The sequence below is a fragment of the Nothoprocta perdicaria genome, unplaced genomic scaffold (genome assembly GCF_003342845.1).
Source record: "Nothoprocta perdicaria isolate Ctin4 unplaced genomic scaffold, notPer1 scaffold_228, whole genome shotgun sequence".
Taxonomy (NCBI): domain Eukaryota; kingdom Metazoa; phylum Chordata; class Aves; order Tinamiformes; family Tinamidae; genus Nothoprocta; species Nothoprocta perdicaria.
The window spans coordinates 577726-601427 of record NW_020455450.1 but is presented as its reverse complement, the minus strand read 5'-3'; the positions used below and the strand labels follow the sequence as shown (position 1 = coordinate 601427).

Genomic DNA, 23702 nt, shown 5'->3' with positions numbered 1-23702 from the left:
CTCCTCCCCCATCGCCGCCTGAGGGGGAGGCGGCCACGGCCTCCCCCCCCGCGTCCTGCCGTCGCCGTCATGGCCCAGCGCGACCCCAGGTAGGGCGGCTCGGGCCTCCCCGCCGCCCCGCCGAGCGCAGGTAACCGGGCCCGGGCCGCGGAGACAGGGCGGAGCGGGCGGTAGCGGCGGGGGCGCGCGCGCGGCGGCCGTTGGCGCCGCGACCGTTGGCGCCGCGACCGTTGAGCGGCCGTTGGCCGCCCTGAGGGGCGGGGGCGCGCGCGGCGCGGGCACGAGGGGCCTCCCCGCGTGGCCTCGAGCGCCCTGATGATGACGATGATGATGAAGAGCAAGGGGGGGGGCTGCTGGATTTACCCCATCCCCCGGGACCGTGTCACCTGCTCCCCACCCCCCACCGCGTTTTGGGTGGAAATCGTGGTTTTGCCTGTTGCATTCCCGAGGGAATTTGCGCTGGGAATTGAGCTGCCGCTGCTCTTCCCTAGGGACACCTTGCTGCTCCCCCTGCATTTATAGAGGGTTTTTTTTTTTTTTTTTTTTCGGGAAAAGGAGGGAACTTGTTTTGTCTGCTGTGTCCCGTAGGGCTCCCCGCTGTCCCCTTTTGCCTTTTCCGCCCTCCTTTTAATTCTATTCCCTTTTATGCATGGAAGGCAGAGAGGGAATCCTGCTGGCTGGGAGATGAAACTCGCTGCACCTTCCTTTTATTCTTATGCTTATTCTTTTTATTCATATATATAATGTTTTTATCCTTCCTCCCTTCTACCACCTGCTTTTTCCCTGCCCATCTGCCAGGCTCACCTGTACCCAACCCTATGGCATCTTCCAAAGCTGCCTCATGTTCCGTCCACACATCCAGGGTTATTTTGCCTCCAGTTTGCTGTATTCCAACATAACCATCAGTGTGTGTGGTTGCTGGGGTTATTTCCTCCCCAAATAGCATCTTCTAGCCTAAAAGGCAGCACATCCAACCCATCTCCCTGTCTTGTTCCATGGGACTTGTTGGAGAGGGTATCCTGCCATTCCCAGGTGGATATGTGCCGATGTTTCTGTGTTCCCGGAGCAGGTATTCCCACCGTGTGCTTCCCGGGAGAGGGTTTCTGCAGCCTTGTCCTTGCAGGTGTGTGGAGGTGGCTGTGCTGAGTGGCATCCCTCCATCTTTAGGGGTGTTTTATGGGCTTTCCTTCCAAAAATGCGCCGCTTTCCCTGCTTGAGATCCGCAGGTGACGCACATCAAAGATGGGATGAACGCAGGGATCGTGCCCAGTTTTAAGTGCACCTATGTAAGAAAATATAGCCGAGCAAGCTACCTATAGCCCTCCCGATATAAATACCTCCTTGATGTAAAGCTGTTTATACCCAAAACCAGGGTTATAACCGGAGTTATAGTGCTCTAAGTGTGTCTCCCTAGGGGCTACTTTGATTTAAACAGCTGGTTTTAATCTTAGGCTTTAACTGGTGCAAAACCTCCAGTCTGTCCCTTGCCTGGTGCATTCCCAGCCCCACTTGTCTCTCCAGGTGGATATTACACAGATAATAACTTATGGAAAGGGAGGATCGCAGCTTTATTTCCCACGCCAAGGGTTTCTCCCTCGTTTTGTTGACAGGCTGGGAGAATTTCCCTCTCTGTGACCATGAGGTTGCTGGGGGGAGTGTCCTTAGGTGTTGCTCCTTTGCTATGTAAGAGAAGTCAGCAAGTGAAACTGAATCCCTGCCACCTTTGTTGCAACAGGAGGTTAATCATAAACCCTGGCAGGGTTTAAAAGGGCTTGTTTCGTTCTGTAGTGTCCGCAGTGAAGAGGGAGCTGCTAGGAAGGAGGGTCTGCTCAACTGCTCGCCAAGAGGATCAAAAGAAAATACAGTTTTCCCTGCGTGTGCAGTTGGACGAGTGTCCAAGCGTTATTTTGGGTTGTATCCCGTGACCCAGTTGAAGGCGGCCCATTTGAAGTTGTATTTTTTGCAACTGTGCAGGCTTGTTCATACAGCCTAAACCGCTAGTTTGGACAAGAAAACCACCCTTTGACAAAGTGGTGACGCTTACACCGGTACGTGACGGCGCCGGGAATGTCTCTTGACATCCCCGGAATGTCTGTTGACATATTCCTGTCTTGCCCACTGGTAAGTAGGTTATCCCGGCTCAAATTATGCAACCGTGCCTACAGCCAGACTGGGGGAATTCTCAACATTGAGCATGCCCAGGGCTCGCTCCCAGTCTCACAGGACATCAATTTTGGACAGAAAGTGGCTGTGATTTAATTACTTCATGAAAAAGTGTCATGCGAGATGGCAGGGACAGAACCACCTTCACCCCCAACAGCGTTTCAGTGTAGAAGTGTCTAGTTGATCCATTGTAAGCAGTAAAAATAATGAAAACATGGATTTGCTTAAGGATACATTGGGAGTAGAAGCCGACATGCCTCGCAGTTTGGATGCTTGCTTCTTGAAAGATGCCATTTTTAACAAATAGATAAAATTAAATGGTTGTGTGCTTAGACTAAGTAAACGTTGCAGTCCATTATTCTTAACTTGCTTAGGGTTTCAAGTTGATTCTTCTAATGGTTTCACGGGATGAAAACAAATGTTTGTGCTGCTTTATAGAGGCGCCTAAATGAGGTGATGGGGAGCAAACCCTGAGCTTGATAAAAACCCCTTTTAGTTTCTACTCTGCGCCAAATTCCCCAAGTTTTGTGCAAAAAGATTCCCTGGGTTTGTTTGCTTTAAACCTGATGCCTGGTAATTCCATCGAGTGCCTCCTGCTTCTTGTACTAGGAGGGAGAATAAAGGATCCTTTTCCAGTTGCCGCCTCATTTGCAATTTTATGGATCTTTGGGTTCTCAGTTTTCTCTCTTCTTCCAAGCTGAATTCTCCCAGTCTATTTAGTACATCTGTCTACAGAGGCTGTTCTGTATCTCCTTTTCCCCCCTTTTGAGCTCTACTTTTGAGTCGATCTGACCAGAACATTTGTTTCCTCGCTTAGCCCAAAAAAGACTGAATAGAGGCAGTTTTTTCAGAGTGCCAAGGGATGTTTACTTCTAAATGGACACTTTGTAGCTCATCTGTGAAACTAACGTAAGCGTTTAGTGTGTGTGTTTGTAATGTTTTACATCCCCAAGTGCAAGTGAACCTGCTGCAAAAGCTATTTTACTGCTCTGACTAAGGTATTTATGTTGTTAGGAGCTTCTGCAGTTGCTTTTCCTTTAGTGACTTTATTTTTTTTAGTGGGTAAAGAGCCATGTTAAGACCTGCTCAGGGCAGTTGCTGGGAAATGTTAGTGAAAAGGTTAAAGAAGGTTAAAAAGAAAACAAAAATCCCTTTAGTCCCAGCCTTGGCCAAGGAGAGGGTTCCTCCAGGCTGGGCTTTGGGCATACATGGGAAGTGGAAAGTCTTGCGTTGTCACTGGTCATCTGATACCTGCTTGTGGCTAAATAAAAGGGTTTTCAGGGCCAGGAAGAACTCCTTTTTTGGGTATTCAGCTTCACCTCCATAATTGAGTTATTAGGAAAATGAAGGGTAAAAGGGCGCTGACACAACCACATTCCTGCCTTGCTCCGACTTGTTGGGGATTCTTTACAGGCGCTTCCATTTCGAAGGTGGCTGCTTGGCCCTGTGGCGGGGACACCCAGACGAGCTGGCTGGGGTCTCCGCTCTCCTTTCCCTCCTGGGGTCTCCACAGCGAGCAACTTGGCCTCCATCCCCTTTGCTCCTTGCACAGGTTTTCCACCCCGCTGCTTGTCAGCACAGGCTTCTCCTCCCCCCGGCATTACTGCGGCGGCGGGGAGAGTTCAAATTTGCATTGTGCTTCGGAAAAAAATGCCTTCGTTTTCATTAACCTGCATTCCATGGATCAAGCTGCAACCCTTACTTCCTAATCCGGAATAAAAGCGAAGGAAAAGTGTTATTTCTTGTCTTCTGCAGTAGTGCTACTAGGGATATCTTGAGTTATGCCACAATATTTTGGCACAAAACATGCTGCTTTCCTTCAGATATCTTTCACATGGTACTTCCTAAAAAAAGGAGTTGGGGATTTTGGAGGTTTTATTAGCAGTTTAGAAGGGCAGTTGGCTCGAGTAGTTTTTTTTCTTTGAATTTGTTGATATGCTCCAAGAGCTTCTGAAAGCGATGACTGAAATGCTATTGGTATCCATGGCAAAAACGGGAAAAAAATAGCTTTCTGGAATTAGTTGAAAATAGGAGGTTGCTTCCATGTGACAAATAAAAGTGCTTTATGGATATTTTTCAGCAATTCATAGCACTTAGACGGTTCTGATGTTTAACTTGTGTTTTTCCAGCTATTGCTTTTGCACATATTATTCGTGCAACGTGGAAGAATTACTTAAACTGGGACTTCCTTAGCATAAACTTCACACTTTATACTGCAGTTTCAACAAGTTATATCTGGGGTCTTTGCAGTAGAGGAGCAAAATATTCAAACTTCAAATATTCTGACTGAAAGTTGGAGGGAACTCATAGCTAGAGAAAACAAGACTTTAAAAGGAAAAAAATGCCATAGCATAAAACTATAGTCAGAATATTGTGCAGTTTATGTATGGCACACTCCTCTCTACTGCCTTCATTATTGTAATCTCTTTATTTAATTAGATTTTGTGATTAAGAACTACCTTGCTGATTAGCACCTAATGTGTGTGCATTGCCTTTAGCTGCTACATATTTTTATCTGAAATTCTTCTGGTGAAGTCAAATGATCTGAAAAGATCATTTTTACAGACCTCTTTACAGACAAGTTAAGGGGCTGGTGCATTGAGGGGGAGGAAAAAAACATATATTAAAAAAAAAAAAAAAAACTTTAAGGCGGTTAAAGACAAATACCTGGCAAAAATGAGGTATTAAAATAGTCTGGTTAGGCTCTGGGTCATGCTTTAAAATCTTTCTCCGTAGTCAATTTTAACTAATTAACTTCCAGAACATAGCAGAAGCCTGTTGTTAACCCCCTATCATATAATCCTGGGGCTTAGATTTTAAAATGTTCCCCAGTAAATGCCAATCTGAAGGGGGAAAAATAAGGCATTTTTTTTCTGAAAATGCTTAGAAAAAAGCATTATCTTTTTTTTCTGGGGGAAAAAAAAAAGCATTATCAAGTTAGTTTGGCACACTTTACCTTCAGTAAACACAGGTGGCATCCCATTTTCTGTTTGTTTGTTTACTTTTCCTTCTTCCTTTTCTTCAGCCTGCCTTCACTTTGCCAGATTCCCACAGTTATATACAAACAGCGTATGCATCACTGCTGCTGTTTGACAGAGCAGAACGTCTTCATGTTTGTAAATAATCAGCCTTTCAGCACTAAATATTTGGGGACGAATTTAATACGGGGTTAGCGTTGCCAAACTTTCTGGCAGGTGCATCCCACAAAATGGGACTGTTTAAAAAATACAGGTTTGCACTAAGGTTAAACTCTCTTGCAAGCTTGAGATGGATCAGAAGAAAGTCTGGTCCTATAGGCCATATATATATATATATATATATATTAGAGGTGATGAGGGACAAGAATATATCCAAAAGTATCACTTTCATGGGGAAAGGACAATGAAGAGCTGCACAAGGTGGAATGTGGCTCCTCTTGGGCTTTATGGATGTGGCCTTGGTGTCTGTAACCCCTTCTGCGCGGGCAAATGACTTAATTCTGCCAGCTGCAGCGGTTGGAAGAGGTTTTTCTCTGATTTCCAGCACATTTTGGGGCTTTCAAACAGATGTTGTCTCTAAAGGATCCAGTGAAGATGTGAAGTTCTGTACTGGAGAACTTTGGAGACCTTTGCAAGCATGTGAATGAGGAGGACGAGTGATTTTTATGGGCTCATCTTGCTCAAACGAAACAGAAGGCTCAAGGAGTTAGGGCACAGTGGCCCAACACAGTATGTGTGTTTTAAATGATGCAGGATTGATAAATAGCTGGGAGCTCTGACACCTTCTAGATTCAGGACCCACCGGGAGGTGGAAGACATCACCTTGCACAAAGGTGGTGACAAACACTGAAATTTTGAGGTTCTACTCATGCAAACTTGGCTAAATAGTCAGGATTTCGCTATCATACATGAGAGGAGAGAAGTCTTTGGTTGTTACCTGCTCTCTCATCCTTCCTTTAAAATGTATATGTAAAAATTTGTAACCATTTTCTAATTTTATCCTTCCTAAATTATTGTGTTGCAGCTGACCCTATGATCTCAGTTTACAATAAAGCTGTTTTGTAGAATAAATTGCACCTTTGGGCACCTTGCTCATTGTCTGGGTGCTTTCACCAGCTCCAGGCGTCAGAATGAGATTTGCCTGGTGCAGAGCTCCCTTTCCCGTCATCAGTGAGCTGCTTTGCTGCTGGAGTGTCCTCAAGACTGAGAGGCTCTCTTCCATGAGAACAGGCTCTGCATGTGTAGAGGGTTGTCCCAGGAAAAAAAAAAAAAACAAGATTTTTCTAAGCACCATGTAACAAAAACCATGATTTGAGCCCTAACATAAGGGCAAGAGCTGGCTAAGATGCTATATCTCAAGTATATGAAAGTAGACTGCTCACATAAGCAAAAATTTCCATTTCTGGTGTCCTTTTTACACAGTATAATATACATTTTCATGTGTTTATCATTCCTTAGCACCCAAACTTGACCTAAGTGTTTAATCACCGTTGCAAAACAAGATGAGCTCTAGTCTGTATGAACCCATAACTGTTTTTAACTGAAACAGTAACCACGGGCTAATTTTTTTGAAAGTCCTTAAAGGTCAGGTCTATATCAGTGCCCGAGGCCACCAAGAGATGATAAAAATGGGAATGGAACCATTTAAAAACCTGAATGCTTAAGCTCTTACTGCCTTATTAAATGTAAGAAATTGCTATTTTTCCCCATCTGCCAGCTTTTTGGAAAATAAGGTGCATACATGTCCTTTCCACACCAAAAGAGCCACTTGTTTGAACGGTGTCAGTGGAAGGAAGGAGAAAGTCACTTTATCCGAGCGTCCCAAGGCAGCAACGTCCCACATTTGTGGCAGGCGGGACTGTAACACAGTTAAATCAATGTATTGCAAAGCCCTGGCTTCCCTTCTTGTATTTTAAATTCTGTAACCAGATCAAGGTCAAGGAAGTAAAGAGATGAGAAGGAAAGGAAGCCAGAAGAGGGGAGAGGCGGGCGGGAAGAGGGAAGCGGGACGAGGCACTTCGGAACCTGGATCTTTGATGCCTCTTGAGGTCAAGGTGTCTCTTTTCACTGAGTTTAACATCTTCCTCTACAGCAGCCTGCAATTTTATTGAAATCCAAATGACTCTCACAGTTCAGCTCTGACTTTTTTTATGCAGTCTGGTGCTAAATCACTCCATAAAGTGCAAAGGGAAGCAGGAGGGTAATGGGAAGAACCTGCTCCGAGAGCTTTGCTCGCTCCTGCACATTTAAGCAGATCCAAACCAACGTCATCTTCGCCTAAAAATCATTCAGCAAAGTCCCTAGTGTGCAAGAATCAGGAGCAATCGATTCCCAAGCCCAGAAAATGATCTTAATAATAAAAACCAGGTTTCTTGCACAGGTGATAGTTGCAAAGATGCTTTCTTTTTAGTGTTACAGGCACTTGATGATGCAGGCTGGATCCTAAAAAAGACACAGAAAGGCAACCTTGGAGTATTCTGCTGCAGTGGAAAAGCCTTTTAATGATGTATTCACTTACCTCTTGCTTTCAGAGATGAAAGGTGCTTTAACGTGAGTAACGGAGTGTTTTCCTTCTCTTTTAGGACACCTGTGATCTCTTGCATGCGGAAAGAACGCTAGCCAAAAGCGAGAAGATGGGTGTAAAAACATTTACTCATAATTCCCCTGCCCATAGCCAGGAGATGCTGGGAAAGCTCAACATGCTTCGCAACGACGGCCACTTCTGCGACATCACCATCCGTGTCCAGGACAAGATCTTCCGGGCACACAAGGTGGTTTTGGCCGCTTGCAGTGACTTCTTCCGCTCCAAACTCGTCGGTCAAGCTGAAGACGAGGGTAAGAGCGTGTTAGACTTGCACCACGTCACGGTGACTGGCTTTATACCCCTCCTGGAATACGCCTACACAGCAACACTATCCATTAACACCGAAAACATCATCGACGTGTTGGCTGCGGCCAGCTACATGCAGATGTTCAGCGTGGCCAGCACGTGCTCCGAGTTCATGAAGTCGAGCATTTTGTGGAATACGCCCAACAGCCAGCAGGAAAAAGTGCTGGACGCTGGGCAGGAAGGCGGCGCCAACTGCAATTTCACGTCCCGCGACGGCAGCCTGTCCCCCGTGTCCTCGGAGTGCAGCGTCGTGGAAAGAACCATCCCCGTGTGCCGCGAGTCGCGGAGGAAGCGCAAGAGCTACATCGTGATGTCCCCCGAGAGCCCGCTCAAGTGCAACACGCAAACCAGCTCCCCCCAGGTGCTCAACCCTTCCACTTCCTACCCCGAGTCCAGGAGCCAGCCTGTAGACTCCTCCTTAGCTTTCCCCTGGACTTTTCCCTTTGGAATTGACCGACGGCTTCAGTCCGAGAAGGTGAAGCAGGTGGAGAACTCGAGGACTTTGGAAGTGCCCGGCCCCTCGGAGGCGACCCGGCGCCTTTCCGATTACGTGGCCTGCGAGAGCACCAAAGGCAGCTCGCCCCTCGTCATCGAGGAGGACGTGCGCGTCAAAGTGGAGCGGCTGAGCGACGAGGAGGTGCACGAGGAGGTCTCGCAGCCCGTCAGCGCGTCCCAGAGCTCGCTGAGTGACCAACAGACGGTCCCTGGCAGCGAGCAGGTTCAGGAAGATCTGCTCATCAGCCCCCAGTCTTCCTCTATCGGTACGACCCGTTCCGGGCTTGGCTCTTGGCGCAGACAGACGTGTTTGCGCCAGACTAAAACCTTGTGTAATCATAGTAAGATTTGCAAAATAAATGGGGGAGCGCTGACATCTAAATGTCCCAGACAAAACCCAAAGTCATAATACTAAGAATCTTTCCATTTCTGTCGCATTTGCCTCTTAAGATGCTTCTCAAACCCGGCCAAGTGCCGAGCACGACTTGTTTTTTCCATGAAACACAACTTGAAACTTGTTTGGGGCTCTCTCACTTAATAAAAACCGGCCCGTTGTTTATTAATAACTAATATTTAAAGGTTGCTCCTCCTTGCTCGGAGCGCACCGTGTTCCTAAGTCAGAAGAGAGACACTTGACATTATTTGTAGTTTAATTACCCAAATTTTGCACAGCTCAGCTCTTTTGCTTCGGATTAAGTGGCTTGACCTGTGCTCAGCGGCGGGTTTGTTTACTGAGAGATTCCTAATAAAGCCTCTTTTCCTCGAGAGCCATAAGCACGGGGAAGGCGCTCGCTGGAATGATGTCTATGTGAAAAACTACTTCAGTTAATAAAACAAATCGAATAATACAAAATAAATAAACGTAGCCTCATAGGCCACGTTATTGTTTTTGTCTGGTTAATGGGATGCCGTACAGAAGGCGAACGTTTAATCAATCTGGTTGTGCTGGGAATGCAGTATAAAACTAAATACTATGCGTGTGTGTGTATATATATATATATCTATCTCCTAATGCTCAAGTGCCTCTTACTGAGGATCTTAATACAGCTTGTTCTTCCTTAAAAAGGCGACAGCGAGAAAAAGTGATACGGACCCTAAGTCCTGCTAATCTGTTCTTTGTCTTTGAATAAATTGGAGTTATTATGTAGTGTTCTTTGCATAACATTCTTAACTGTCTTGATAATAGGTTTTATTGCCATTTTGCCATAAAGGGAAATAAAGCTCTTGTTTTTTTCATACAAGTTCACACATAGCAACTACATGATAAGAGTCTCTTTGCATCTCAGAAAGTACTTCTCACCTCCCAAGGATGTATTTCCTCATTCAGTAGTGTAAGAACAGTAAATGGAGCCAGAAAGCTATGTTGAAATGTGGCTTCCTTTTCCCTCAACGTATTTTCTTTATATAATTGCATATATTTATCTGAGTGTTTTACAGTGCATTTAGAAAAGCGTTGCTGCTTTTTGATATTACAGGGAGCTCTTGCTCACTTTTGGGGCAATTTCAAGAATTGTTCATTTGCAGTTTCTTATATTTTGCAGTACTTTATGATAGGGAGGGAGAGATGGCACGGGCCTTCATAAATAAGTCATTATGGCAACAACAATAAGCACATTTGAGAAGATATTTTCATAACTTGTTAGCGACGTTCACTCGAGAAGTGAAGCCTTAGAAATAAAATTAAAGGCAATTGGCAGCAGCAAGGTTGGACTCTTCATTGTTCATGAAATAGCGCCCTTTAAGTAAAAGTAATTTGTCTTTATGATGTTAATTTGGGTATGCTTGGAAAGCCCTCATTGTATTTGACATAGATGATCTTCGTTTTCTAGGTGTGCCAAATATTTGCCATATATTGAGTCTTATTCAGGAAGCAGTGTCAGGCAGCAGTTTCGAGCACACTCTATATGTATTTATTCACCCTGCGACCCTTATTTTGTATTAAATTGCCTTTTGTTGTGTCCTTTGCCTAGGCTCAATAGATGAGGGTGTCACGGAGGGATTGCCCACACTCCAGAGCACCTCTGGCGCCAACGCTCACGCAGATGACGATGATCGGTACGTACCAAAGCACGGTTCCTCCTGCTGAGCTCTAACCAACCTGCCCAGCCTTAACCTCACAATATTCAGCTCTTCTTACATGAAATTCTCTGTGCTGATCACAGAACAATCAGTGCCCAAAGGATCAGCTGCTTTAGAAAAACGTAGGTGCTGAAAGTCACCGTTTTCTTGGTTGCTTCTCATTTCCCGCACGTTTCCCGGCCACACCGGTGCCGAAAGAGAGCCCCGTTTTGGCTCTTCCTTCCCCACTCTTTATGAACAAACAGCAAAGCTTTGTTGGGAAGCAGGTGTGGTTGTTGCCTGCATACTACAGCTGACACAAAACCACAAAAGCAACAGAATCAAAACATGTACCTGGGCTTGGCTTCTCCCCTGCCGTAAACCACAGACCAGGCAACCCAGCCTTAAATCTTCTCCCAAACTTTTGAGCGTGCAGCTTTTTTGCAGCCTTTTACCAAGGTGCCCTGTCATTCTGTGTAAATATTTAGCTGCCTTTTGCTGGGCTGCGATGAGTGATTTATGAGCTGGCTGAGAGGAGGTGGAACGAAGATTGTTCTGCTTGGTCAAAGATGTGCATAATTCTGGTACCTGCACGTACGAAGGTGCACAAAATTGATCTAATCTCTACGGCTTTGCTTTTGTGGTGCATTATCTATTGTGGGGTATAGCTAGCCCTTCTTTTTGTTAGCAAAACGTATAAACTATTGTCAAGCTGGCTTTTATGGTGTATTTTGGTAGGCAAGTAGGTCTGAATAAGAAGCATGAACCTTTGGGAGTTACTCCAGAAACTGTGTCAAGTGAAACTCCCTATAGAGATAACTATCAGGAGCTGCGTTTTTATTGCTCCAAAAATCTCGCCTGCCATTTCTGTCTGAAACCTGCCCTATTGTAGGATTAAATCTGGAGGGAAAATAACTGCCTAGAAAAGAGTTTGTGTGCGACAAAGAAGATTTTCACCACCTGCTACCTGCTATTGTACAAACCGCAGTATAAAAATAATATCCAGCACTTAGAGTTTTGATTGATAACAGAAGCACTTGTTGCGTTAGAACTAATCCCATTTTTTTTAAAGCTGTAACTCTGAAGTTGCATATGAGCTTTCAGCGGTGGATAATTTGGGAAATTTCCCTTAAAATTGCAGAACTTCAACAAAAGTGGCCGAGAAAATTCCAAGTATATACAGGCTTTTTATGCACTGTGAAATTTCCCACTAAAAGCCCTCTATTTGCCCTGGTTTATGCCCAAATTGGAAAATAATTAGCTTCAGAATAAAAGCAACATCATCAAAATGAACTGCAATCTGTGCGTTGTTTATATAATACTAAGGGAACTAATGTGCATTTATGAAAAATGTGCACTCTTGAACTAAGATTTTCCTGCAAGTGATCTATTTTATAAGCTTCAATGGAAGTTAGAAGACAAGACTTGTGCCACAAAGCAGTTACAGAGGTAAAATGGTGCTTTCCTGGCCTAAAAAGCTGTTTTTCCCATGCCTGTGTGTGCAGGCCTCTCGGGAAGGGACAGCACATTCTGCTGGGACAGCCCCTTGAGCCTGTTGACTCTTTGGTTCCGATTTCCAGCCCGGGATGGGGGCATCAGCAGATAAATCTGGCCCGACCTTCTCCCCGCGACGTTTTGGCCTCCTATCTGCAAATGAGATTATGCAGGATCCTGAATAGGGGCCAGCATCGAGCTGCAGCTGAAGCAAATTAAAACCCAATCAACTTATCGTCCAGATGCAGAAAAAAATCCCTCTTTGCAGAAAAAAAAATCCCCTTTTTTGCCTGTTTTTAAAAGCATTTTCATTTAAGTCCCACAGCTTGCATGGCTTTATTACTGTAAATTCTCAAAATGTCATAACTGGCTCTGAGTGGCCAGTGCAGGTTTAGATTGGAAGCCCCATATATTTGAATATACAGTCACCTTATATGTATTCCGAACACAAAACAATAGTCCATCCAAAAGCCTCTCAATCTGACACTCTCTTCACTGTGGAAACAACTGTAAATATTTTAAAAGCCAGGATGCACTCTTTCTTCCTTCTCTTTGTTAAATAATTAACAAAATTAATTGGTCCTCCTCCATAATCAATTAGTTTCAAAGAGGAGGTCACATGTACATTGTGCAGTGTTTAACAGGCCTTTCTGTTAACATCTTTTCACTCATTTTTCACATTTGGATTGGGATACAGATACAAAATTCGGCTTTGGCTGGATTGCCTTGTTAAATCCCCATTTAAAGAGGAATTGCAAAGGCTAAAATCTAAAAGATTTGTAAGGTCTAATATAACAAGACCCTCCATTTTCTGAAACGTGTCATTTACAAGGAGAGGACATTTTTAGACCCAGTTTAGAGCATACTGGTGGTTGTGTTTGCCAGCATTTAGTTCTGCAGAGTTGGTTATGTTTATAAGCTGTGAAAAGAAAAACAAATGCAAGTGAAATGCTTAAGTATTTTGATTAAAATGTTTAAAATTCCATTTCATCTAACTGTTGCAGAAATTCTGCTAGAAATTAAACAAATTCAAATCTTAAGTCCCGCATTTCATGCAAATTGCAAGTCATGGGAAGTTAAGTGAATATATGGGGGGGGGAAAGAAGCAGGGGAGAGAAAATACAGCTGTATTTTAAATGTAATTTCTTCATTGCGTTAAGGTCCTCAGATTTGCCACCAATAGGTATTTCAGCCTGCTTGCAATGTAAGGATGTCACTGGCAGCAGGAGAGTCCCATGTTTCCCATTTTCTTTCCTTTAAACGTTATTCTTAAAATAGGAATTTTTAACAGAAAACTGAAACATTTTAATTTCCTCCGTCCCCATAGTGCTGCTTCCCTTTCTTGTTCATAGTTGCCTCTTTTTTTTTTTTTCCTTACAATATCTGTCTAATCCATTAGAATTTAGGGAAGTAAAATTGCTTTGCTCTGGCCACGGTAGCTGTCACCCGCAGGGAATGTTTGTGGCCAGAGCAGATCCCTGCTGCCAGTGACGCCTGATCCGAGCAAGCTGAAATATCTATTACAACCAAAATAAAAACCCTAAGGATTTTATTCCTTCCTCAAGGAAGGGAAGTCCCAGGTAAGTTCAAATTCCTGATGTTTTTCTGTTTGTACCAGCAGGGTGATTTTGATTTGACTCTGCCCTTCAGTGAAGGAAATAAATACCTTGCTGGAGGACTTGGGTTCCCACAGTGTAGTTCCATTAACCAGTTTACAGCTGGAGGCTATGCAGGAGCAATTAGTCAGTTTGAAGGAACTTATTTGAAAGTTAAATTATTCCTTGTTGCAGCCTCTGTGCTATTTCTTTAGTGCAGCACTCGGGCTATTCACACAGGCTTGGCTCAGATCACAAGCGAGTATCGATTAATTAGGTCCATATTTTCAACCTAGGAATACGTAATTGTGGATACCAGCGATTGCTCAATGAGCTTGGGTGGAAATTAAAAATGGATCTATTTTAATTTCCTCTGTAAATACCACTGACAGTGCAAATGCTTTTGAGTGTGTTCGGTTCTTTACATCTCTGGGCCTATTTGCTGCCTGTACATCATTGATATGAAAAAAATACCTACACTTGCTCAGACCTAAAGAATTAATTTCGGTTTGCAGCTGATATTCAGACCTTTCCCCCCCCCAAAAAAAAACAGAAATTAAAGATTATTCTCCGTTTCTGATCAGATGTACAAAGTATGAGACTTCAGATGCAGGTCAGATTTGTAGCTCAGAAACAGAACTGATTGAGATCTTTTTTCCCTTCTCCCACATCTAGTTTCCCGCTTTTCCAGGAATAAGACTGCTTGTTTTTCACCCCTGCCTTCTTGTAAACCAGCCAATTTTCTCTTTGTAGTTTGGAGAACGTTCAGTACCCCTATCAACTCTACATTGCTCCTTCCACCAGCAGCACGGAGAGACCCAGCCCCAACGGCCCTGACAGACCCTTTCAGTGCCCGACGTGCGGGGTCCGCTTCACTCGCATTCAGAACCTAAAGCAACACATGCTTATCCACTCAGGTAAGAAACACTTGCCACATTGCTGATCCTACAGCCCCACTGAGGTTTGCTCCCTGGGCAGCATTGCTTTTGCACTCACTTGCCAAACACTCAAGAGTTGGTTTTATAAATCACTCCCATGATGAAATGTGAGATGAAAGGAAGTCTAATAATTGGCTTTTTTATTATATTAAGTGGTGTAGATTGATACCTCTTCTTAGATGCTGTAATTGTCTCCTGTGTTATAGAGGAGACTCCCAGCCATAAAAAAAATACTGTTTATCCTACATGCTTAGGTTCAAGAATGTCGCAGGCTTCTGAGTCTCACAGTTTTGGGGGGATTTTAGAACAATTTATTTGGTTTGATGCCCAATTTAGCCACTAGAGATAGTGCAGGCAGCAAAAGGCATCATTTTCTTTCAATGGCAGCAGTTTTTTGTGCAATCCCTTCAAGCAAAATAGCCACAACTCGGGCTGACGTGACCACTGGCAACCCCTGGGCACGGCTGGGAAAGATCTGACCGGGGGGGGGGTTAGAGAAAACAGAGTGCAAAGGAAATTCTGAAATATTGCAAAAGTTGAAAGTGTTTTCACATAAGCCAAAGGGCTGAGGAGATTTTCCTCCAACTTTACGCAGAAATAGATGCCCTTGGACAGTCAGCAAGCCTGGAAAGTTTCATATCCACAGGGGAATATTTTAGGATATTAACTTGTTTCCACATGTTTAGAAAGGAGTTTCACTGTAACCTTAACTGCAACTTTCGCTATATAAAAGTCCCAATTAAAGTTTCAGCTCCTACTTTGGACACAAGGAAAGCAGAGTGAAAAACTAACAGCCTGCAGGGACTGAGGCATATTCAGCCCTTTGAAGAAAATCTTTTTTTTTCCCTCCTTGACATCTCTGGTATGAATTGAGTTTCCAGTCCCAGATTCTTAGTCTTGTCTTTGGATTTCTGGGATTCAGACTTTTTAGTCACTCTTCCCTTGCCAGTGGTTTCAGTTCTGCTTGGATGTGATTTCTTACTGCAACATGCTGCAAAGCCTGTGTGTTTGAGGGGTTTATTGGTTTGTATAATGAACCAAAACCGACATTTCTAAATTAATACGAGCCAAAAAAAGAAAAAGAGAGGCACAAACGTACACATCTTAGCTGCCTGTCACGCCAAGCTGCTCAAAATTGGTGTTTTGAAGGGTTCCCACACACTCTAAAGGCTGCTACTTCACCCTTTTGTCACCATTCCTGCTGCATTACAGGGGCAGTGCTGCCAAAACGCTTCTCGGGGGCCAGAGGCAGCCAGATTAAGACGCTGCCATTAAGGGCAGCCTGAAAAGTGCCTTGTTGGGAGGCTATCTGGCAGAGGCATCTTGCGGGATCAAAAGGCTGGAGATGCCGGCAGCATCCAATGGATTTTAGCCCTGTCTCAGCACCGTAACCATAGCCTGATCCGTGAAAACGCTCCAAAAGCAGCGTGAGAGTTAAAACATGGACCACACTGCCACAAACCCTATTGGCTTCCGAGTAATCATAGCTAATTATTTCCAAACAAACCAGCCACCCTCTTCCTAACGCGGCTCTTTACTCGGGCCTCCCTTTTGCTGCTGCAAATCCGGGATGCTGGCGGCGCCCTCCGCGCGCACGACGGGAACGTGTCCGCTCTCTCTTCCGCAGGCATTAAACCATTTCAGTGCGACCGCTGTGGGAAAAAGTTCACCCGCGCTTACTCGCTCAAGATGCATCGCCTGAAGCACGAAGGTAAACGCTGTTTCCGGTGCCAGATATGTAGTGCCACTTTCACTTCCTTCGGGGAATATAAACACCACATGCGGGTTTCCCGGCACATTATCCGCAAGCCTCGGATTTACGAGTGCAAAACATGCGGCGCCATGTTTACCAACTCTGGGAATTTAATCGTTCACCTGCGGAGCTTGAACCATGAAGCGTCAGAGCTAGCAAACTACTTCCAGAGCAGGTGAGGTGCACAGCAAAAACCTAACAGGGAAACGTGCTTTTGATTTATTTTTCTCCCTTTTCTCCTTTTATTTTTTTCCATAAATCATCTTTTCCTGCTTTCAGGGCAGCCTGCTGTGCCTCTCATCAGGTTGCCAGCTAATTCCAGTCAAATTCATTCTTGCACCACTATCTGTTATATCTGTTTTGCAGCGTAAAAAAACGATCTGTGAGGGCACTGAAGAATCCAGTGATCTGTAGAAGCTGCTTCTGGGCTACTTATTTCTCTTTTCAGTAGTCTCTGTGACCAGGTTAATGGTTTTAAGCCATATCCTTCTGTACGTGGGGTTCTGTAAATGGTTTAAGGTCCAGATGTTCCCTATTCGTTCACACAGGCAATTTAATTTTAAGTGTTTATTTGGTAGGTGAATACCATGGAGAGGTGACATGACTCCACACTTGCCTTAGAAATGCAGAGCAAAATCTGTTGCGAATATTCTAGCATCTGCAATAATCACACACGTGATTTCTAGACGTGATATTTTGCTCCCTACAAACCAGTTCAGCAGTTTCTTATTTGGTCCTCTTGGAAGCGATACAGAATGAAGGAATTACCAAACAAACTAGGAAAGCCAGTCACTGTATTTTTTTTCCAGGCGAATATTGTTTAAAAGTACAAGTGCTCCGTAGCTGGGGGCTTACGTAGTTCTGGCCCTTAGCACTTGTGCCAGAGCTCAGAGTGAAAACTTTGCTAAGAAATGATGCCATGGCTGTGGTAAGCACTGTGTTGTTGTCGTCAGCTTCAAGTGCATGATTTGGGGTTGTTTTAGTTTGGTTTTCCAAACATGAGGTTAGCAGAGCACAGTATTAATTTGCATTTCCAGAGGTGGATGCTTTTCTGCAGAGGGAACCTCCACGGTGGCTGAAGAAAACTTACTGTTTTCAAATACTCTACAAGGGCAAACCAAAGCATGCGAATAAATACGTGGGTTTGTTTGGGGGTGTGTGTGTGTATATATATATATATATGTGCATATATATGTGAGTATCTGCAAAAGACATTTAATTTTCCTCATGTCCTTAATTTGTGGAAGTTTTCCTAGCAAGTTCAGCAGATTTCCTTTTGATAACGTTTGGCCATCACTGAAAAGAGCAAGTTCCAGAACTGGTGTGCAGAGAGAGGGCTGTGAGGCACAGGGAAGGGAATGAAATTCCTTTTTTTTCATGGCAATATGATGGGTGTGCCTTATACTTTAAGCACAGCCTTTGCTTCCTCTTAAGCTTCTGTTTGAAGGTTGAGTGCTCCCTTTTTTTCCAGGGAGCTTTCCAGTGCCACGCAACATTCCCCACGTGAACTTCCATTCTCATTGTGGGAATCCAGTCTAGATGATAAGTTACTGTGTGGGAAATGCAGATGCAAAACAGGGCCCTTCCGAGAAATTCCCCTCGGATCCCCATGGGAATCAGGTTCTAATGCTTGGTGATGATCTTAGGGCATGAGAATCAGGTTCTAATGCTTGGTGATGACCTTAGGGCAACGTGCAATGATTCTTTGTTCTCTGTGCAATGCAATACCTATCTTGTGCGGTGTAACTGATGCAAAGAAACTGATGTATCGGGTATTTATCTGAGAAATGACATTTCTCTTCTGTCCTTTGCCCCTCTTCTAGTGACTTCCTAGTACCGGACTACTTAAACCAGGAACAAGAGGAGACCCTCGGGCAGTATGAGCTAGGGGAGCATGGCTTTGAAAGCAACTCTTCTGTGCAAATGCCTGTCATTTCCCAGGTCTCGTCGACTCAGAATTGTGAAAGCACTTTCCCCTTGGGGTCTCTGGGTGGGTTGGCAGAGAAGGAAGAAGATGGGCCTGAGCAGCCAAAGACTAACGCCACTGCCGAGGCATCCGCGGGTGACCCTCCGAAAGCGGAGCTGTCATCTATCACTATCGAATAAGTCACGGTTTGTTTGCGGTTTTGTTCTTTGGAAAGTGCCTGTGTTTGGTCCTGTACATTTTAATTTAATTTTTTTAAAAACAAAAGTGGGGAGATTTTCCCTTTTTACTTTGTAAGCTACGCCTGAAACGGAAAACTGCAGCAGATGTTGAGTTATTTTTCATGACTGAACGGTTGCTTCTGTGAAACTCTTTAAGACTGGTTGCACAAAAAAAGGTCTTGTCAGAACGTCATGGAAGCTATGATACACTTCTAAAGAAGAACCAGTTGATCCAGATCACTTTCTTTCTTCTTCCACAGTTAGAAGAGCTCCTTAGGTATCTCTTGGTTCTGCCAACCCCTTGCCTAAGGGAAAGAAATGAGAGGAAACCTTTCTAAAATGACAAACAAAAGGATGCATTGGAAACCGTTTATTGAACAGTTTTGCCTAGTTTCGAGTGGATTGCTTTAATCTTCTGCTTATCAAATGACACTTCCTATCTCTGTGCCTGCTGGTTTTCAAAGTGCTTCCTGCAAGCCTTGGCTTAGGGACAGGTAAGCAGCTTTGAAACGAAAGTCACACACTTTTTGAACACACGTTGTCCCTTGTCATCTCAGATGAATCAGTTTTGACAAACCGAGCGATGTCAGGCCAGCTCTTCCTACTTCTTCTCTTCCTTTTAGAAACTGCTTGATGGAATAACCTGTCCGGATTTGCCTACTGTGGTCAAAAAAAGAAGGCTAATGGTGCATTAAGAGCTGATAGGAACGTATAGACACTTAGCATAGCCATGCAAGCCTGACAAACCTCTCACAACTGGATCTTTCTGTAAAAGGGGAACCACATCTGAAAACTGAAGCTTTTCTCAAACTGAAATTCTTAAACCTTGGCCAGATTGTTGGCAGCCCCGGTCACTTCCCCCTATCATGGATAGTGTTATTTTTGCTAATCCCTAAAAGTGAGCTAGAGGGAGCTTACAAATGGGGGAAAATGAGCTCTTTTGTGTATTATTGCACACTTTTTTGTTTATACACCCGCATGTAGAGTTTCTGAGGTTTTTATTAGTCTGTTTTGGACAAAACACGCAATTTCTTCTCTTTAGAGGCCAACTTTCTAACCCACCGGGGGTTGTTTACAAAAAGCTTATATAGCAATGATAAACTGTTCCCGTCTCCAAACATTTTAAATCCTTGCCAACTTTGTTTATTAAAAGCCATCCCTCTGGCTACATGCACCTCTCCAGTAAGCAATAAATTGCAAGGTTTGCAATTTCATTTTCCCATATTTAGAAAAGGCTGCGGATTTCGGCTGCGGGATTTTCGGAGCAGCCATTCCTGTGTTGTCGAGGCCCTTTGGGCCACTTTGCAAACTAAATCAGGAATTACACGAGGAAGTTGGGGGGGTTTATTGCTGCTCAAGTTCACTCAGTGGTTGATGCCAAGTGGCTCTCGCCTACACTCGCCCCACTGAGAGAGTAGATATGACTTGATCTTAATATTGCAAAGGCACGATAATACTCCTGTCGTTTTGAGTCTGCTTTGTAAATTGTCCTTTTTCTACCCAGATTTGCTTTACACAGGCGTGAGGAGGAAGTGAAACCGGTAGAGAAGGAATCACACAGAAGCAGCAGAAGACACAAAAGTCGGATTTTATTGCGAGATCACTTCGTATTCGGAGAGCTGAAGCAGCTCTGATGATCTCAGGCATTTCTACCAATAGCAGACTTGTGTAAGGAAGAAAGCTGATTGCTCTGTGCAAAGAGCTTAAAGGGTTTCAGTGGCTTTTAAGTATTTTAACAGTTTTTCTCCGCTGTGTTTTAGATAAAAAAAAAAAAAACCCACATTTTAGTTAAATAGAATGAGAACAGTCAGCATTTCAGTCCCTTGCACATGACCAGAGTGAAGTTTCTCTGCCAGATCTGGAGGGTGTTTTAGAAACACACTGTAAAGGAAGAAATTCTCAGCTGCCATTCAGTCTTATATGTTTGCGTTTGTAAGTCTGAAACGACTTGGAGGAGAAATCCATTTTTTGGGATGATATACTGGACACTAATGTCCAATTTTTCTTCGTGGGCAGAATTTACAGACCATTTTTCTCCCACTTCTGCTTGCTATAAGTGAGAAGCCAGCGAGACAAGCAAATGCCTTTTGCTGTGTTTTATCCTGAATTGCAGATCTTAAGACGCTGAACTCAAAAATCCAATTTTCATTTTCAGTCTAAGTGCTACACATATTCCCAAGTATATTAGAATCCTTTCTGAGTCTTGCAGCAGAAGGTACTTACACAAAAGACAGTCCCAGAACATATAGAATTAATATGCAAAGATCAGGTAGAGACAGACATCATCTTTTGGTAGAATCTGGTCCTCTTTTTCCCATTACATATTTTACTAAACAATCTACTTGTCATGAGATATGCAAATTCAGAACAGACATTTCTGCCTATTGGGGTTTTTAGAAGATTTTTACAATTTGTGGCAGAAGGCAGGCTGCTTTCTGCATCCCAAAGAGCAATTAAAAAACTAGTTACAGGGACCTTGTAGCTCTAATCTGTTCTTCCTAGAAAAGAAATGATTAGCATCAGCCATTAACACCTTGGTACCAGGCGAGTCAGGAGTTTCCTTGTTCTTTGCAATGTCTTTTCAGCCCTTTAATCTCCGTGTAACATCCCAGTTTTTCTCACTTTTCAATCTGGTTCATCTGCAGGAACAATACAGTTCTTTCAGTTTTGGTTTTTTTTAGAAATAGACCTTTTTTTTTGCAGTTCACCTATGTGCAATGTTTTTTTCCGTGTCTAGTTAATGCATATTTTTCCCCATAGAACTAAATGCAAACTAAAGTATTATTTGGTTTCTCCCCCCTCACTTTTTGGAAGTGCTCTAGAGTGCTCCCCTTCTTCACAGGAGAGATGGAAAACATTAGAACATCTTAAAACCAGTTCAGTTGCTAGTGTTTGGAGTCCTAATTGAGTGAGGTAGATATCTAACTAAGCTAAAAGAAACTTGCCTTAAACTGCATTTGGGATTAAACCTAGATAGATTAAACCTAGCATAGATCATTAGAGGATTTTGATCTCTGCAGTGCATTTCCCCCAAAAAAACATTTTTTTTAAATATGTTTCTATATTTCTGCTTGACAAGGACCATAGGGCCACGGAATCATTGAGTGGTTGAGGTCAGAAGAGACCTCTGGAGATCAACTCAATCCAGACCTGCATGCTCAGCTAGAGCAGGTTGCCCAGGACCTTGTCCAGTTGGATTTGGGCCATTCCTAAAGATGGAGACTTCCCGGGACAACCTGTTCCAGGATCTGACAGCTCTTATAAATTCTCTTTCTTAGGCTTAAATGTAATTTGTGCACATTGAGGAGATCCTGTCCAGGCTGAGCAATCCCAGCCCTCAGCTTCTCTCCATATACCAACCACTCCAATCCCTAAATCACGCATGTAGCTCTTCCAGTCAGTTGGAATTGCTTCCAAATAACCATGAGGAGGACCCTTGGCAGCAGTTTCTCCAAGGAGGAGCAGTCTCTAGTTCATTCACAGGGTGATTTGAGGGTGTTTCCCTTCTGCGTGGCCTCCTCCCATGTGGCTCTGTCCCTTGCCTTGGGAAAAATCCTATCATGTTGGAAAAGGGGGGAAAATTAAAAAACCTCCCAATTCCCCACAAAGAGTGGAAAGCGCCTACGGATTTGGCCAAGGCTTGGATTGGCTTCAGGCTGTAATTCCAGGCTGGGCTTAGCCCAGCTCCCCTTAAAATCCATCGGGCTCAGAGCCAGCAAATCCCGCTCGCCGGGAGAATTCCGGCTCCCGTATTCCCGACGGTCTCGCTGTCCCGCTACAGTTGGAGTTCAGTTGTCAGGCTCGCAGGTACCCATGGCCAATCTCTCACAGTGAGAGATGAGTAGACGAGGTTTTGGAAAACGGTTCTGGGTTCACGTGTTTCTCGAGTCCAAAAGGTGTGAGTTTAACCTTTTTTTTAAAAAAAGTAATAGCTGCCGAGGCAGTGAAATATATTTTATAAAAGGATGATCCCTATATGTCCCTGGCGGGATGGAATTTTCTTGTTTTTAAGCTATGGTTTCACGTTTTTATACGAGGGCTTCAGGCGCTCCTAGGTTGCTGGCTTTCCCCTCCAGCCCTAGGGCCTACAGAGCTTTGAGACTCGTGCGGTCTCCCTCTCAGACCAACCATGAAGTGGTTTATATGCAAAATAAGACGGGAGCTTCATGCACCCTGCAGGGATGGAGGAAATGCAGACATAGGAGCACCCGTTGTTCCCAGATCCGCCGCGACTTCCACGTGGCAGGAATACGGAAAATTGCTAATTTTCATCCCGATCGATTGCGTTCGAGTTCTGCTCACAAGGTGGAACCCGGTTTTGGAGGGTTCCCACCTCCGATTTGGGACATAATTCCATGGCAGATCAGAGGGTTCCAGGCGAGGCTGCTCCTCAGCCACATCAGAGCTCCCCAGCACCCAGAGTTGCTCCAGAGCATCAAAGAAATGTGAATTTTTTCTCCTAATGCAACGGTCCTTCTCGCTCGGGGCGGGTTGTATCGCGATAATCCAGCGTCCCACGGGTCTCACCTGCAAATCTGCACTACCCAAAGAGCTGCATGGGGTGCTGGTGCCGCCGGCCCGCGGGGCAGCTGCACCCACAGTCTTCCTGAGGGCTCCTGGAGCGCCCGGAGGGGAGATTGGATTTTCCCCCTCCCTTCAGCTGATGCATCTTGCGATATTCTGACTATACACCGAGTTACAAACAGCTTCCCTGCCCTGTTCCTGCAGCGCCTCCCCTCTAGGCACTGCCCTACAGCGAACCCCAGCGAGGGGCAGAGGGAAGCTGGAGCAAAAATGTGAATTAAATTATTGTTGGGCTTCTTTGTGCATTTTAGTAACAGTGAAACCCCCTTAACTGTGCCAGTCTCCGGTCACCAGCCGTATATCCAGTCGTCATCTCATCCACAGTTCAGCTTCTCTTGTTGATGCTGGCCCCAGCTAGATTACTTGGCATGTTTATTGACTTAACCTATTTGGGGTTTTTTTTGGGTTTTGGTTTCGTTTTTTAATGTATCCGATGTTTAAATACACTTCACATTTTATATAATACTATCTGGCTATTAGTATTTTTCAGGAACCATAGTTCTTGGTGGCTATATATATTTTTGTGACTTTTTTTGTAAACTAAGTGCCGTTTCAACGTTACAATCATTTTTAGAGTTATTGTAATCAATGTGAATATCATGGTTTTTT

The 23702-nt window shown here is 44.2% G+C and overlaps 1 protein-coding gene across 2 annotated transcripts; it reads left to right on the top strand.

The window, feature by feature from the left end:
- The first annotated feature begins 53 nt into the window (after window positions 1-53).
- Window positions 54-23485, top strand: ZBTB44 (zinc finger and BTB domain containing 44). Of its 2 annotated transcripts, none has more exons than XM_026039298.1 (6): window positions 54-130; window positions 7724-8792; window positions 10497-10581; window positions 14427-14590; window positions 16239-16539; window positions 18188-23485. In XM_026039298.1, the coding sequence occupies exons 2-6, from the start codon at window positions 7775-7777 to the stop codon at window positions 18468-18470; spliced, it is 1851 nt and encodes a 616-aa protein (XP_025895083.1). In that variant the 5' UTR covers window positions 54-130; window positions 7724-7774; the 3' UTR covers window positions 18471-23485. The 2 variants fall into 2 exon arrangements, with proteins under 2 accessions (XP_025895083.1, XP_025895084.1); XM_026039299.1 differs by having other exon boundaries at window positions 16239-16322; window positions 18188-18229.
- The last annotated feature ends 217 nt before the right edge of the window (window positions 23486-23702 follow it).

What these genes read in the sequence shown, in the direction of transcription:
- ZBTB44 (XM_026039298.1), top strand. Translation starts at nt 7,775, where the DNA reads ATGGGTGTAAAAACATTTACTCATAATTCCCCTGCCCATAGCCAGGAG. An exon ending in CACGCAGATGACGATGATCG is followed by an intron (nt 10,582 to 14,426) that starts GTACGTACCAAA and finishes TTCTCTTTGTAG; the next exon opens with TTTGGAGAACGTTCAGTACC. An exon ending in GCAAACTACTTCCAGAGCAG is followed by an intron (nt 16,540 to 18,187) that starts GTGAGGTGCACA and finishes CCCCTCTTCTAG; the next exon opens with TGACTTCCTAGTACCGGACT.